This window comes from Phascolarctos cinereus, unplaced genomic scaffold (assembly GCF_003287225.1).
Source record: "Phascolarctos cinereus isolate Bilbo 61053 unplaced genomic scaffold, phaCin_HiC Scaffold_5;HRSCAF=322, whole genome shotgun sequence".
Taxonomy (NCBI): domain Eukaryota; kingdom Metazoa; phylum Chordata; class Mammalia; order Diprotodontia; family Phascolarctidae; genus Phascolarctos; species Phascolarctos cinereus.
In genome coordinates, this window is record NW_027555958.1 from 24,538,245 (window position 1) to 24,552,730 (window position 14,486).

General features: G+C 41.0%; 1 protein-coding gene across 1 annotated transcript in view; it reads left to right on the forward strand.

The window, feature by feature from the left end:
* The window catches only part of AUTS2 (activator of transcription and developmental regulator AUTS2), a 1,261,165-nt gene that overhangs the window by 578,406 nt on the left and 668,273 nt on the right, over nt 1-14,486 (forward strand). The window contains 1 exon segment of the mRNA XM_021006938.2: nt 320-355. Within this exon segment, the coding sequence (XP_020862597.1) occupies nt 320-355 (36 nt within the window).

Here is a 14,486-nt window from a genome sequence, read left to right on the forward strand (position 1 = left end):
TAATGAGCTGTGGAGTGGAACATGTTAACAGTAGTAGTAGTAATAATAGTAGTAGTAGTAGTAGTAGTAGTAGTAGTAAGCTGTATGTTTGTGTGTATTGGACTGTATTAGTAATAGTAACAGTAGTAAGCTGTGTGGGTTGGATTTAATAATAGTAATAATAATAATAATAATGAACTAGACTGTAGTAATAGTAGTAATAATAAGGTATGTGGATTAAACTATTAATGATAATAATGCTAGTACTACTACTACTAATAATAGTAACAGTACCAGAGATCCGTTGCTGACTTTCCCTCTGTCTCTTACTCTCTTGCAGAGTTCAGCTCCTTCCAGCTTGGGGACCGGCTACTTTGTAAGTGTTTCTCATCTTTCACAAATGTGACTTTCACCGGTGTTTCTTTACTTCTCCAGCTCCCGCTTGTTTGGATGAGGGGACAGTGAAAGAAAGCCCCCACCCTACTATTCTTCATGGTGGCCTGATATTTGTCATCCCTTTTTAAAAATATTTAAAAAAAAATAGACATGTTATTGTGAGCCCCAGTGAAAGTTGATTCTCGTTCTAATCTCAGGTCACATTTGCAGGCTTGGAATTCCCCAGTAACTGATATTCTGTATCCCATGATTTGGAGCCAAGAAGGCAAGAGCCTGATTTGGAGTACGGGTGCATAGGGACCCATGAGGCTCTCCAGTGTTGCTCACTGTAGACAGACAATCCCCTCAGAAAAAACAAAATTCATCCTTTGTCAGTTTTCTTTGGAAGACTAATTAATCTGTTTTGTTGAGCTGTCCAGATTTCATGTGCTATTAGATTCGTTTTCCATGGAAGTGAGCCTTCTTATTTTAATATCCCCTTAGTTTGACATCCCCAGACACAGAAAACTGCTGTAACTGTTATGAGGGGAGAAGTCTGTGTGTGAATATTTTTGATTATATGGGTTCTCCTCCTCCTTTGGTGCCTTTAATGATCACAACTGGAGACAGATGGCCTTCAGGCCTCTTCTCCTCACAGCCAATCAGGACAAACTATTTTAATTCAAAGTTGCTACTGTTTCGTAAATGAACACTGCAAAGGATGGTGGGAAATGAGGAAGTGAGAAAATGTGTGCTTAAAAGACTGGGGGCTAAAATAATGCTGAAGGTCCCAGAATGTCCCACCATTTATTTACACGGCAAAAATTAGTCTTCCTCTTGGATGTGGTGAAACTATTCTTTAGGAAGCACAAAATAAGACGGGGAAGTTCTTGATATGGGGCCAGTGAGCCATTGTTGAGAATGTCCTAGTGACCCTCTGATGGAGTAGGATCATTCTTTGGGGGAGTGAGCTTGGCTCATCCTGACTCTTGGTCTGTCTGATCAGAGCTTTCTCAGGCTTGAAAATGATCATTCTTCCTGCTGAGGCCTGCTAAACCTATTAATAAGAAAAGAGACATAAAACAAATCAGGATTCAGTTTTATTTCTTTTGCCTTTTTTCCCCTGCAACCTCAAAACCAATCCAACAAGGAGGAGAAGGCGAAAGCTGTCTAGGCACCTGTTAGATGCAGTCAGCTCCTGTGTTTCTTTAGCTCTCTTCCTGATGGCGGGAGCTGAATATTCATGCCTACAAGAGGACTCATCAGGCATCCTTTGGGTTTCCTGATTCAGTAGCAGAGCTAACAGAAGATGTTCCATCTGCCACCCTTTAATAGCATGCTGGATGTGGGTTGGCCCACTGGAACAAAAATCTGGAGAGTGTCAATAGTCCTTTCTCCATCCAAAAGATTATAAAACCTGATCCAGCATTTAAAGCATCAGAGTGTGTGTGTGTGTGTGTGTGTGTGTGTGTGTGTGTGTGTGTGTAAAAGCAGATGGGGGTGTATGTGTGTGATACTTAAGTGTCTATGTGAGCCTTTGATTACTTCTGATGTACTGGTATTTTTAATGTCAGTATGATTAATCTAAGAGAACTGAATCATCTCTGGATACTATTACTGTTTACAGAGAATGTTTTTCTCTAATTTTTTTTCTCTCCTTACTTCCAAGGATGCATCCATCTCTCTCTCTCTTCTCTCTCTCTCCCCTCCTTCCCTCCTTCCCTCCCTCTCTCCCTCTTTCTTTCTTTCTTTCTTTCTTTCTTTCTTTCTTTCTTTCTTTCTTTCTTTCTTTCTTTCTTTCTTTCTTTCTTTCTCTCTTTCTTTTCTTTCTCTCTCTCTCTCCCCCTCCCTCCCTCCCTCCTTTCCTCCCTCCTTTCCTCCCTCTCTCCTCCCTCCCTTCCTTCCTTCCTTCCCTTCCTTCCTTCCTTCCCTCCTTCCCTCCTTCCTTCCCTCCTTCCCTCCTTCCTTCCTTCTTCCTTCCTTCCTTCCTTCCTTCCTTCCTTCCTTCCTTCCTTCCTTCCTTCCTTCCTTCCTTCCTTCCTTCCTTCCTTCCTTCCTTCCTTCACCTCTCCTCCATTCTGTCTCTCCTTTTCCCCTGCCTTCTTTCCTCATTCTCTCTCTATCCCCATTCTCTCTTTATCCCTATCCCTCTCCTCTGCTCTTTCATAATATATTAGTACTTGGAAAGTACTCTTATGATTATGCTTCTAAAATCATTTTTTACACTTACACGACACTGGATGAATATCGAAGGCTTTCCCCCTTTCATTTGTTGGAAAAGTTGTTTTTAGAATTACCCTGCTTATTTAAAAAACCTGTAGTTTTATTAACTTACATGGAGCAAACACACACCAGATGTATCATGTAGTCTGGGATGATGAGAAGAATGCCCCACAATGATCCAAGCAGCATGTGTTTCCAATTGGTATAATTATTGCATTATCAAAGCATAAGAACCAATGTCCTTCCAGTGACATTGTTGCAAAGTCTTGTTTCCCCAAAGAATTTTCATTCAGGCTCACCATGGGTCGGAAAATGGTACATGAGGTCATCTCCACACATCTATCCCAAATGGCTTCCAGTTTGGAAATTCAAATGAAATGATGACAATGGCTTTGTGTTCCAAAATGGTGTGATGCTCCCAGGTTCTTCTTGCCCTGTTTTTTAATAACTGTTCTCTGCCTTGCTTCTTTCCACTAAGAAGACTCAAGATCAGGTAAGTCCAAGAACACTGATGAGGTTTGAACTCAGTTCTCAATATGATGCTAACTTGTTTTGGGAATGTTGGGTAGAGACAAATCTTTCTTTATCCAGTGAGTCAGCCTTAAAGTGTATATTGCTAATTGGAGAGTTGATGGTGCCATCTTTTTTCTATATTTGCTTCTTCACTATGTTAACGATTCCAAACCATTTTTTTTTTCACTTGAATTGCTATTTAACTTTCTCATTCCCTGGGCTCTTTCTACCAAGTATTGACAGGTAGGGAGACTGGAAGTTATTTTGTTCTGATGAATATCACACTTCTAGCTGTGCCAGACCCTTTTTTTTGCAGTTATTTAGAAAAACCAGATTAGGTGTTGACTATAGTATCCAGTTTATAAGAATTGCGTGTGTCTTCCTACCTACCCACCTACCTGATGGCATTAAAAATCAGGAATGCCACAAATTCTTTTTCTTTCCTCACCTTGTTTTCTCTAAAATTTCATATTAGAGATGAATTGGGAGTTTGGAGTAGATATGTCCTTTCATTGTTATGGTCATAATTCTCTTTAGTTTTGAGTCACTAAGGTCTCTGCTTTGGCCCGTCACTTTTCCATTATGTGAAAAAGCACAAGGTTGGCACTGAAATTAAGATATGAGAATAGCAGCTGAAAACACTGTTTACATAAGCATATTGGAATGAATTCTTAAACTAGACAAAATAAAGAAGGGATTGGGGGGGGAAATACTTAGAGTACTTCTCATGTCTGAGAAGCGTTGGGATAATATGTACATGTGGTATATCCTTATTCATCTCATGTTCATACCCAGGCCAATATTCTAAATATAAATGGAATTATAGGCTTGTTAGGATTTATATCCTAATTTTGTTGGCATGTATACTCAGTATTTGGAACATGTACCAGGATTTTCCCTTTTTTCCTGTTACAAGCAGTGAGGACATTTTCTTCACTGTGTTAAATGTGTTTAAACTGTATCTTTTTGTTTTGAACATTCAAAGTGATGTTCACACTACTTTCCTGATTTTAGAGTGTGTAGGTAGTCAGTAAGATTTCTGATTGTATAGAAAAATAGAGATTGTTGTTTCTTTGGTTATAGTCACCTTTTGAGTGAAATTCTACTGGTAATTGATGAAGAAACACTATTGATTGAATCCTGCCCAAACAATGGAACGATTCAGCCCTACTATGTGGTTTTTGATTCTGTAGGACTCTGTCTTTTAGAAAGAAGGCTAAATTTTAAGGCATTAAATGTGACTTCAGATCTTACCCTTCTACCCCCTTACTACCTTTTTTTTTTTAACTTTAGGTCACTTCCCAGCTCCAGGCCTTAGATTCTTTACCAGTAGATTGGACTAGATGCCTTCAGAGGGTTCTTCAGCCTCTGAATCTATGATTTTCTTACCTCTCTAGATCAGTTTCCTTATGTGTAAAATTACTATGTTGGACTCGATGACCTTTAAGATCTTTCTGGAGATAAAACTGTTGTGCTGGATTTGAAGACCTGTAAGATGCCTTCTTGCTTTGTTTCTATGATCTTCTGACTTCCTGTTCCTCAGTCTTCTTATCTGTAAAATTAGGGAGTTAACTAGGTGACCTCTAAGGTCTCTTAAATTCTATCTCCCTCCTATTCCCTAAAGGTAAGATAGATTTCTATACCCAACTGAGTATGTATGTCATTCCATCTTTTAGCCAATTCCAGGGACAGTAAGGTTCAAGTGATTGCTCTGCCATCTTTCCCTCCACTGGAATAGATCTTTCATGCCTCTTTATGTGGTATAATTTATCCCATTCTACCTCTCCCTTCCCTTTCCTCCCAGTGCAATCTTCTTTCTCATCCTTTAATTTTGTTTTTCTTTATATCATCTCATCAAAGTCAGCTCACACCTGTGCCCTCTGTCTATGTTTGCTCTTTCTAATTGCCCTAATAATGATAAGGTTCATAAGAGTTACAAATATTATCTTCCCATGTAGGAAAGTAAACAGTTTCAGCTTATCAAATTCCTTGTAATTTCCTTCTTCTTTACTTTTTTATGCTTCTCTTGAGTTTTATATTTGAAAATCAAATTATCTGTTCAACTCTGGTTTTTTCATCAGAAATACTTGAAATGCTCTATTTTATGGAATGTCCATTTTTTTCCACTGAAGAATTAATTTACTGGGTGGGTTATTCTTGGTTGTAATCCTAGTTCTTTTACCTTTTGGATAATCATATATCAAGCTCTCTAGCCCTTTAATTTACAAGCTGCTAAATCCTGTGTAATCCTGAATGGCTCCATGATGCTTGAATTGTTTCTTTCTGACTGCTTGCAGTGTTTTCTCCTTTAGCTGGGACCTCTGGAATTTGGTTCTAATATTCCTGGGAGTTTTCATTTTGGGATCTCTTTCAGGTGGTGACTGGCAGATTCTTTCAGTTTCTATTCTACCCTTTGGTTTTAGAATATCAGAGTAGTTTTCCTTTATAAGTTCTTGAACTATGATATTCAGACTCTTCTTTTGATCATGGCTTTTAGGTAGTCCAGTAATTTTAAAATTATCTCTCCTGGTTCTGTTTTTGCAGGTCAGTTGTTTTTCCAATCAGATATTTCACATTGTCTTCTATTTTTTCATTCTTTTTTATTTTGTGTAATCTTGATGTCTCATAGAGTCATTAGCTTCTGCTTGCTCAATTCTGATTCTTAATTATTCTCTTAATTGAACTTTTGTGCCTCCTTTTCCATTTGTCCATTTCGACTTAAGAGCTGGTTTCTTCATGAATGTCTGTAAATATTTTTCTATTCTTTGTGCTTCTCTTACCAAGCTGTTTTTACTCTTTTTTAAAAGATTCTTTTGCATCACTCTCATTTCTTTCCCCAATTTTTCTTTTACCCCTCTTATTTAATTTTAAAATTCTTTTTTAGCTTTTCCAGGAGTTCTTTTCTGGGGCCTGAGACCAATTCACATTTTTCATTGAAGTTTAGTGTGTCTCTGTTTTGACATTGTGGTTCTCTTCTAAGTTTGTGTTTTGATCTTCCTTGTCACCATAATAACTTTCTTTGGTCAAGTTCTTTTTCTTTTTCTTTTTTTTACTCTTTTTTCATCCTATTTTGTGACTTTTAATTTTATGTTAAAGTCAGGCTCTGCTTCTAGGGTGGCAGGTGCACTGCTTGTCTCAAGCCGGGTGTGTGGAACCTTGCTGCTGGTTGATGGAGCACAGCCTTCTTCTGGCTTGCCCAGACGCTGCCTGCATTGTACTGTGCTTCCTTTCACCTGAGGGAGATGGAGCTTTTCTGCTGACCATCTAGGTTGTCTGAGGTTGGAAATTTTTTTACCCCCATCTTTTGTTGGTTCTGTCACTCCAGAATTCATTTTGAGACATTATTTTATTATTGTTTGGAGGCGAAGTTGGGATAGTTCAGGTGAGTTCTTGCCATACTTCACCATCTTGGCTGGTTTCTTAAATTCTAAATATATAATCCTATATCTTTCTTTTTCTTTGCGTTTTGTTGATATGTAGTTCTCAGGGCATCTGTTTGTACATACAGGCACCCCATCAAAAATATTTCAATGCTTGTCCTAATACTTTGCTCCTCTAAATTAAGTTTTCCACGTGTTCTATCTTGTTGAATATTTAATAGATAGAAGTTTCCAAGAGGCAGACTTAGGCTTAGCGTAAGGAAGTTCTTTGAAATAGTGAGAGCTTTGCCAAAGTCGAATGAGTTGTCTTGAGAGTGAGTGGGTTCCCCATCTCTCTATGACTTCCATGATCACTCGATATATCAGAGAGAGATTTCTTATCCAGATGCAGCTATGGATAAAACAGTAGACTTGGAGTCTGTCCTTCCTTCCTTCCTTCCTTCCTTCCTTCCTTCCTTCCTTCCTTCCTTCCTTCCTTCCTTCCTTCCTTCCTTCCTTCCTTCCTTCCTTCCTTCCTTCCTTCCTTCCTTTCTTCCGTCCTTCCTCCTCCCTCCCTCCCTTCCTCCCTTCTTTCTTTCCTTCTTTCCTACAGGTCCTCACATTACCTCCGGTTGTGTGCTAAAAATGTTCAGAGTACCTTGTCAGAATGCATATCCCTCTAGATGTGACATCAATGTCATAAATTGTTGTTGACCTCTCAATGTAGGTTGCCAAAAATGTTTTTTGCTCGCAAGCCTGCATTTGCATTGAGAAATCCATCAAGGACATGAATTTTGCTGTAAATGTTCATCTGCATTATGGTTAAACTACCTATTTTTGGCTAGACTGGGAACCTAACTACCATTTCTGACATTACTTTGATGGGAAAGTTCAGGGTGTCCCCATACTCTTCGTGCTAAGCTGTTTAAAGTTCAAACTGCTCTAAGACGTTTGGGACACCTGGGGCACTCTATCCCTTTCTCAGACACTAGTCAAAGCTGCTGACCACCTGACAATGAGATTTCTGGATCCCACTCCAGTATCAGCTAGTCATTTCTATGGAAAGTCATATATTCACACCTGAGCGCCCACTAAGAGGCCCAATAACTATGTGTTTCAATAATTTCCTCTAACTCTAAAAAATTGTTAATTATTATTGTTCGTGATCATTCAGCATATACACTCAAGCTTCATGGCGAAGGGAGGAAGCGCCAGTGGTTTTGAAACCAGGGTAGGCATCTAGATAGAGTGATGGAAGTCAAAGAGTTGCTGATTTTAGATTTAGAAGAAGTGGGTTCCCATCTACCGTCTGCTGCTTAGGTCCTGTTTGACCTTAAGCAGTTACTATATAGCCTTGGATTCACTGTCCCATTTGTATAAATGAGGAGGGAGAGGTCCTAATTAGGAGAGCGGAAATGTGGACCCATGTCTGTTGAATCCAAATCCAGGACCCTTTTGCTTACATTATTCTCTCTCTTTCTCTCTCTTCCCCATCTATAGATATAAATCTCTGTCTATGTGTGTGTGTTGTATGTATATGTGTGTGTATATGTATGTATGTAAGTAGGTATAGAGCAGCTAGGTGGGGTAGTGGATAAACTGCTAGGTCTGGAGTTAGGAAGACCCAAGTTCAAATCCAACCTCAGACACTTACTAGCTGTGTGACCCTGGATTAATCACCTGACCCTGTCCACCTCAGTTTCCTGATCTGTAAAATGAGCTGGACAAGGAAATGGCAAACTGCTCTGGTATCTTTGCCAAGAACTCCCCAAATGGGGTCAGGAAGAGTCGGACACAACTGAAGTGAGTGAACAACGATGCCACATACGTGAATGTGTGTGTGTCCTTGCCTTGCTTTCAGAACCATTGTGCTCCTATCCACGGTGTGGACGGTGTAGTCCATTGGATGATGTACTAGTCTGGAGTCACTGGACGTGGGTTTGAATCCCTCTGTGACCTTGGGCAAGACGCTTACTCTCCAACGTCCTCAATTTCCTTCTCTGTAAAATGAGCCTGTTGGATTTAATGGCCCCTGAGTTCCCTTTCTGCTGTAGCTTGTGAATCTGCTTTTTAAAGCCCCTCTCCAGAGGGCAGCCTGTGTCAGGACACCAGCGGTCAAGCGTCAGAGTTCCCATCAGAGGGGCCCTTAGTTTGTGCCAGTTACCGGTAAGGAGCCTGGACCCCTTCAGAAAGACTGTCTTGATTATAGCAATAACTCAGAAGTTAAAAGGCTGTTCTTCGACCACCATTTTCAAAAGCGGCATTAAGAGAAAAACAGTAAAACAAAACAAATAAATGCTACTATACAAATAGTAAATTTAATTTAGTTGAAAAAAACGATGTCTAGTTTCTGTAGTGGTTCTGGATAAGTACAAATGGTGGCTACGATGTCCTGTACGTAAGACTTTCGTCATGCCCATCTGTCTTCCACACAGCTGCCGGAATGATTTCCCCAAAGCGTAGATCTGACCGTGTCACCCCTGCTACTCAATAAAGTCTAGTGGCACCCTGTTACCTCTGGGTTGAAATATAAACTCTTCTTTTTGACGTCGAAAGCTTTTTACCAACCTGGTCCAGCTACCTGTCTAGCTTTATCAATCTCTCTCCCCTCCCCCGAGCTCTTCAGACCAGTTCTCCCAGCCTAGCTGTTGATCGGGAGGCACACTCATCCATCTCCTGGCTCTGGGTCCTTTCTTTTCTTTCCCCAGGCCTGGAATTTGCTCTCTTTTCTCCTCCGCCTTTTTGACTCCTTACTTGGAGAAAGGGAGAAATCCTAAAACTTGTTAGAAAAGGAGGAACTGATTAGATTAATTTAGGGATGAATTTGACAGAAGAAATGAATTGGTTCCCTTTGTGTGTGCCCAGGACCACCCGCCATTTGTCTTGGGGACCATGGACGAGTCATCTTCTTTCTCCGAGTCTTGTCTTTTTGTTTCTTGTTTTTCCTCCATGAAAATGACAGCATTGGCCTACAGGATCTCCAAGCCCCCTTTTATCTTTGAATATTTTGTGATTCTGACAGGATCTCTCTTTTTGCCCTTTAGTTTGCTTTATGGGGGATCTAAGTCCCAGGTTGGTTTAAATGAGAGCATGTCAGTCACAAGGGAGGAAGCAGCACCTTGCTGTAGTATCTTTATGTGACCGTGCAGTAAGAAAGAAGTAAGACAAATGGAAATAGGACATTCATGCATGCGCGCGCGCGCGCACACACACACACACACACACACACACACACACACACACCCCAAATAGAAATCAAAAGAGTAAGTAGAGAGGGCTAGCAAGGCAAATCTGGTTTTTATATTTAGACGGTTACCTATTCAGAGAGGCTAAGCACAGCAGCTGCATCTTTGTTTTCACCAGTATGGTGAATTCTCGTGTGAGGACAGTCTGTCTATCAGTGCACATCCGCACTTTCTCTGCAACTTGCTGTGTTAGAGATTCGTTTCTCAGTGCTAAACTGACTTGGCCAGGATAATAAAGCCAGTCTTCATCACCCAGAGCAGACCAGACCTAGGGCCATTATTAAGAATCAGAATGTGCCAGACGTAGGGGCTGACCCTAATTCTGGCTTGTTCTTTAAAGCTAATTAAAATTATGAGTGTTCGTGTGTGTGTGTGTGTGCGCGTGCGCGCGTGTGTGCGTGTGTGTGCGTGTGTGTGCGTGTGTGTGTGTGTGTGTGTACACACATAAAGCCAGCTGCTGTGGAGGTGGCTGCCCTTGGCCGATGTGAATAGCTACAATCTAGTCTGTCTCTCGGACCCTGGCTGTGTGCTTGGTCACCGAAGGCCTGTACCAGATGCCCGCCGCTGGGAAGAAGGACAACTCTGTAAAGGAAGGACGCGGACAGAATATGGTAGCCCATTACATTTCAGTGGACATTCTTTACTTTTGTGAGCGTTGTTTCAACCGTTTGAAATGACAGCGGTAAGAACCAAGTTCGGAAAAAGCAGTTCTGAATCCAAAGCCCCAAATCCCACAGCTTTCTACTTGTGCGAGTTTGGATAAATGGGCCTCAGTTTTCTGAAGCCTTTTCACACAAAAAAAAAGCCTTCGCTTTTGTGAAGGGGTTAGACTCGTGGACCATTGAGCTGCCTTAGGAGTCTAAGTCCTGTGTTCTTATTGGCCTGATGAGGAAGGTCCATATTTTATAGATGAGAAATCAGTTCAGTGACATCAGTGAGTCAGTGTGAGGGCTGGGACGATAAACTCCGGGTCTGACACGCTTTATTCCAGACCAGTTGAAGATTGGGAATGCTGATACTTGACTAGGAAGAGCTTGCCTTCAGAGTCGGAGAACCCGGTCACTCTGATGACTCTCGCCCTGTACAACTCTCGCCCTGTACAACGGCTCTGCTGTCAGACCACCTGATTTCAGACCCCACCTCTGAGTCTTACTGCATCTGTGTTACCTTTGACTAGGTGCTTATCCTTCCCAGGCCTTGGCGTCTTCACCTGTAATTTGAGATGGTGAAATTGATGACCTCTAAGATCTAGAGTTTGGATTCTCTGACCTTGCATAAGTTATTGCCTTAGCTTTCTTTTTTTTAATATTTTTAGGTAATTGGGGTTAAGTGACTTGCCCAGGGTCACACAGCTAGTAAGTGTCAAGTGTTTGGTCTGAGGCTGTATTTGAACTCAGGTCCTCCTGACTTCAGGGCCGGTGCTCCATCTGCTGCGCCACAGGTCCATTCTGGCTCTGAATTTATGAAATTAACATTTTAATTAATAATAATGATATCCGATGTGGCGCTTTAAGGTTCTCAAAACACTTAACATACAATAAAAGCTCTAAATTCAGAATCAAGAGCTCTAAATTAAACAATTCTGGGAATTAGCTCCTTTTATCCCCATTTTAAAGATGAGGAAATAAAGGCTGAGAAAGGTTTAGTCATTTACCAAGAGCTCCACAGGTACTAAATGTTTGAGATTGCATTTGAACTTGGTTTCTCCTGATGCCAGATCCCACCCGGCTGCCTATGAGATTGCAGTGGCCAGCTCCAAGCAGTGATCTTATGATTTTCTGCCTGAACAGTAAAGGAAGTGTCTCCTAATCCATTGAAGATCCAAGTGGGACTTGTTACCGAGGGAAAGTACAATGTCATGTTCTCCCTGAGTCAGCTGGAAGAGAGATCTTTTACTTATCTTAAGTCATTGGCTCCAAAAGCCAAAACATGGTGAAGATGCCTTTTGCTTCGTGTAAAAATGTTTACCCGTTTGAAATACAATGCCTGTTTAACAAAAGCACCCTGGTGACAAGTTGTTTAGATCGGCACAGCTAATAAACTGTCATGTCCTGTTTGCCTGCACTGGAAAAAACCTAGCCTAGTTACCCAGCGTTTGGCACTATAAATCATTGTTAACAAACCGTAATTTGCTGAGCAGCTTAATGAATGATCTCCAATTTTCCCTCAGTAATTAGCTCCACTAACTATCCTGTGAGAGGGGACGGATGCATTCCATCCACCTCAGCTCTGCTCTCCATCCTCCTCCTGTCCAGTCTTCAGAAATGAAACCCACTCCCCCAACAGAGACATTTGCTGCTCATAAATCCTGAGGCAGAGATGGTGGCCGTTTTCAAGTAGGAGCATTGCCAAGGGTGATGACTGTCTATTAGGGCTTATAAACTTTAATGGAACAGCAGATTGGGAATGGAATGGTGGAGCCAGATAATTGCAGGGTTTCCTGTCTAAATGGGGTGCGTGAGGTAGGGGTCTTTGGTTTCCAGGAGCCATTGAAAATACAGCAAGCCTTCTAACTGCTAACAGCCCTCATGCAGGCAGGACTCATACTTTGCGCTTTCATTATGACTTGACTGAGCCAATTCCGAAGACTATTTGTTGACCAGCATGTGACTGTGGAACCCTCTTGAATTAGCAAGTCACTGAGAACTCATTCGGAGTCTGGAGTATCCTTGGTTTTCTCTCTAAGATTGTCAAGCCTTACTTTTTTTTTTTTCCCCTCATCTCATCAGGGTCGAGAGGGCCATGTTCATAACAGTATTGCTACTGCTAAGAGCAAACATATATCTAATCCTTGAGATCCTGGTACTGTAGGCCACAAAGGCAGAAATGTAAGGTACTTCGGAGCCTTTCTGCCTATTCAGAGCACTTTGGATACATTCTCTTCCTTGAGAGTCCCAACACCCCTGTTAGTGAACTGCTGGTATTTTCTCCATTTTGTAGATAAGCAAAATGAGGATCAGAAAGTGCTCGAAAGTGTCTGAGTTGGACTTCTTGGAATGTCTTTGCATCAGGCTATAAGCATTTATTGAGCACCTGCTATGTGCTGCCAGGCATTGAGTATATATGTTCAAAGCATGAAATAAGGGAGCCTACATTCTAATTTGGCAGCAGGGGGCGGGGGTGGGGAACGAGTGAGTGGGAGAACAAGTACATAAACAAATATATATTGAATAATATAAAGTGGATAAGCCTAAATAAATACCAAGTAGTTCAGTGCAAGCTTGTTTGGAGGAAAGGTCTAGCATCCGAGGGATCAGTAAAGGAACTTGAGATCTGCCTTTCACAAAGAGGTATACTTTTCCACACTTATCTTCTGGGGGTGTGTGTGTGTGTGTGTGTGTCTTTTGTACCACCCAGAATCTCATCCTTCCACCCATTTGATATTGCCTAATTTAGAGTATTTTTCCCATTCTGGTGCCATTACATATTCATCCAATGACTTACTATCATATGTTTCTGCCATCTAGTGGCAAATGGAAACTTTCAGGCTTTCTACCCAGAGCTTAGCCCTGGGTCCATGAACTCCGGTGGAAGGAGGTTGCATGTTTCTACTTAGTACCTGCAATTTCACCCTTGATGAAGTCCTTCAAGCTGCACTGATCCCCATCTGTTTCATCTTAGAGAATTTATTGGAACCCTTAATGCTTTAGTGACTTGCCCAGAGTCATATAACCAAGAAGTAACCTGGTCAGGACCTTGAAACCAGGTTTTCCTATTCCCAAGGCTAGATTTCTACCTGCTGCTCCTTGAGTGCTTCTCAACACAAAAAAGTTTATCCTTGTGTGTATACGTACACACACACATGCTTAACACAGACCCTTTCCAATAAACATCAAAACTCTCTGTTAAGTACATTATAAAAATTGTTTTATTGACTGTTAACAAAGAGAAAGTATCCATCTTTTTTACTTTGCTAGAATGTCCCTAACATGGACTGTTATGCTTCCCCTATCGTTGGGATGTTATTAAATGTTTCCATTGATATTATTTTGATCGCTGTTGAAACACTGAGTTCTAGTTACTCCCCTGACATATACTAGTTGTTTGGGTGAGTTAATTCCCCCCTTAGAGCCCCTGGGTAACTCTCTGAGATTCTAAGTAGCAAAGAACGTGCCACTCTATATTTGAGAGGGAGTTTCCTCACCTAGAAATTCCTTGTGCCAAGAAAAGAATAGGTAGAGTTTTAAAAAGGGCGTTGTACATCTCCTTCTTTTGACTCTTCTTTCCTCCCTTTGCCCCACCTCATACAGTTCTTTTCTATTTCTTATCTCTTCCCGCCTCTCATCATTCATTCTGCCTTACAGTGTGAATTATTCCATTGCCTTCATGTGCCTTGGTATAGCCTTCTCCAATCATTGGGCATACCGACACAGAGCTAAAAGGTCATCTGCCCATTCATTTCCCATGTGAGATAACTGAAGCAGAGATATATTATGCCATTGTCCAAAGTCATGTGAGATTTTTGTTTCTCAAATTTTTTTCTGTTCATTTTAAAATTAAAATGGAAAAAACATTTTAAATTAAATCAAATTTTAAAAAATTGAAAATGAAACCTTTGCTGTCGAAATGCATTCCCAGAAACTTGCCTTGCATCATTCTGAGAGAGGAAACTTACTGTGAATTAAATGTTTGTGAGACATAGCAATACTGTCCCTAAGGGAAGAATAACTCCTCTTTCTGTCACACCTTAAGTATTACCCAAATGCTTTCTTCCCGACCATATTGTGAAAAAGGCACTGTTAATTGTCCCTGTTTTACATATGAGGAGACTCAGAGCTGTTTTGCCCGTGCT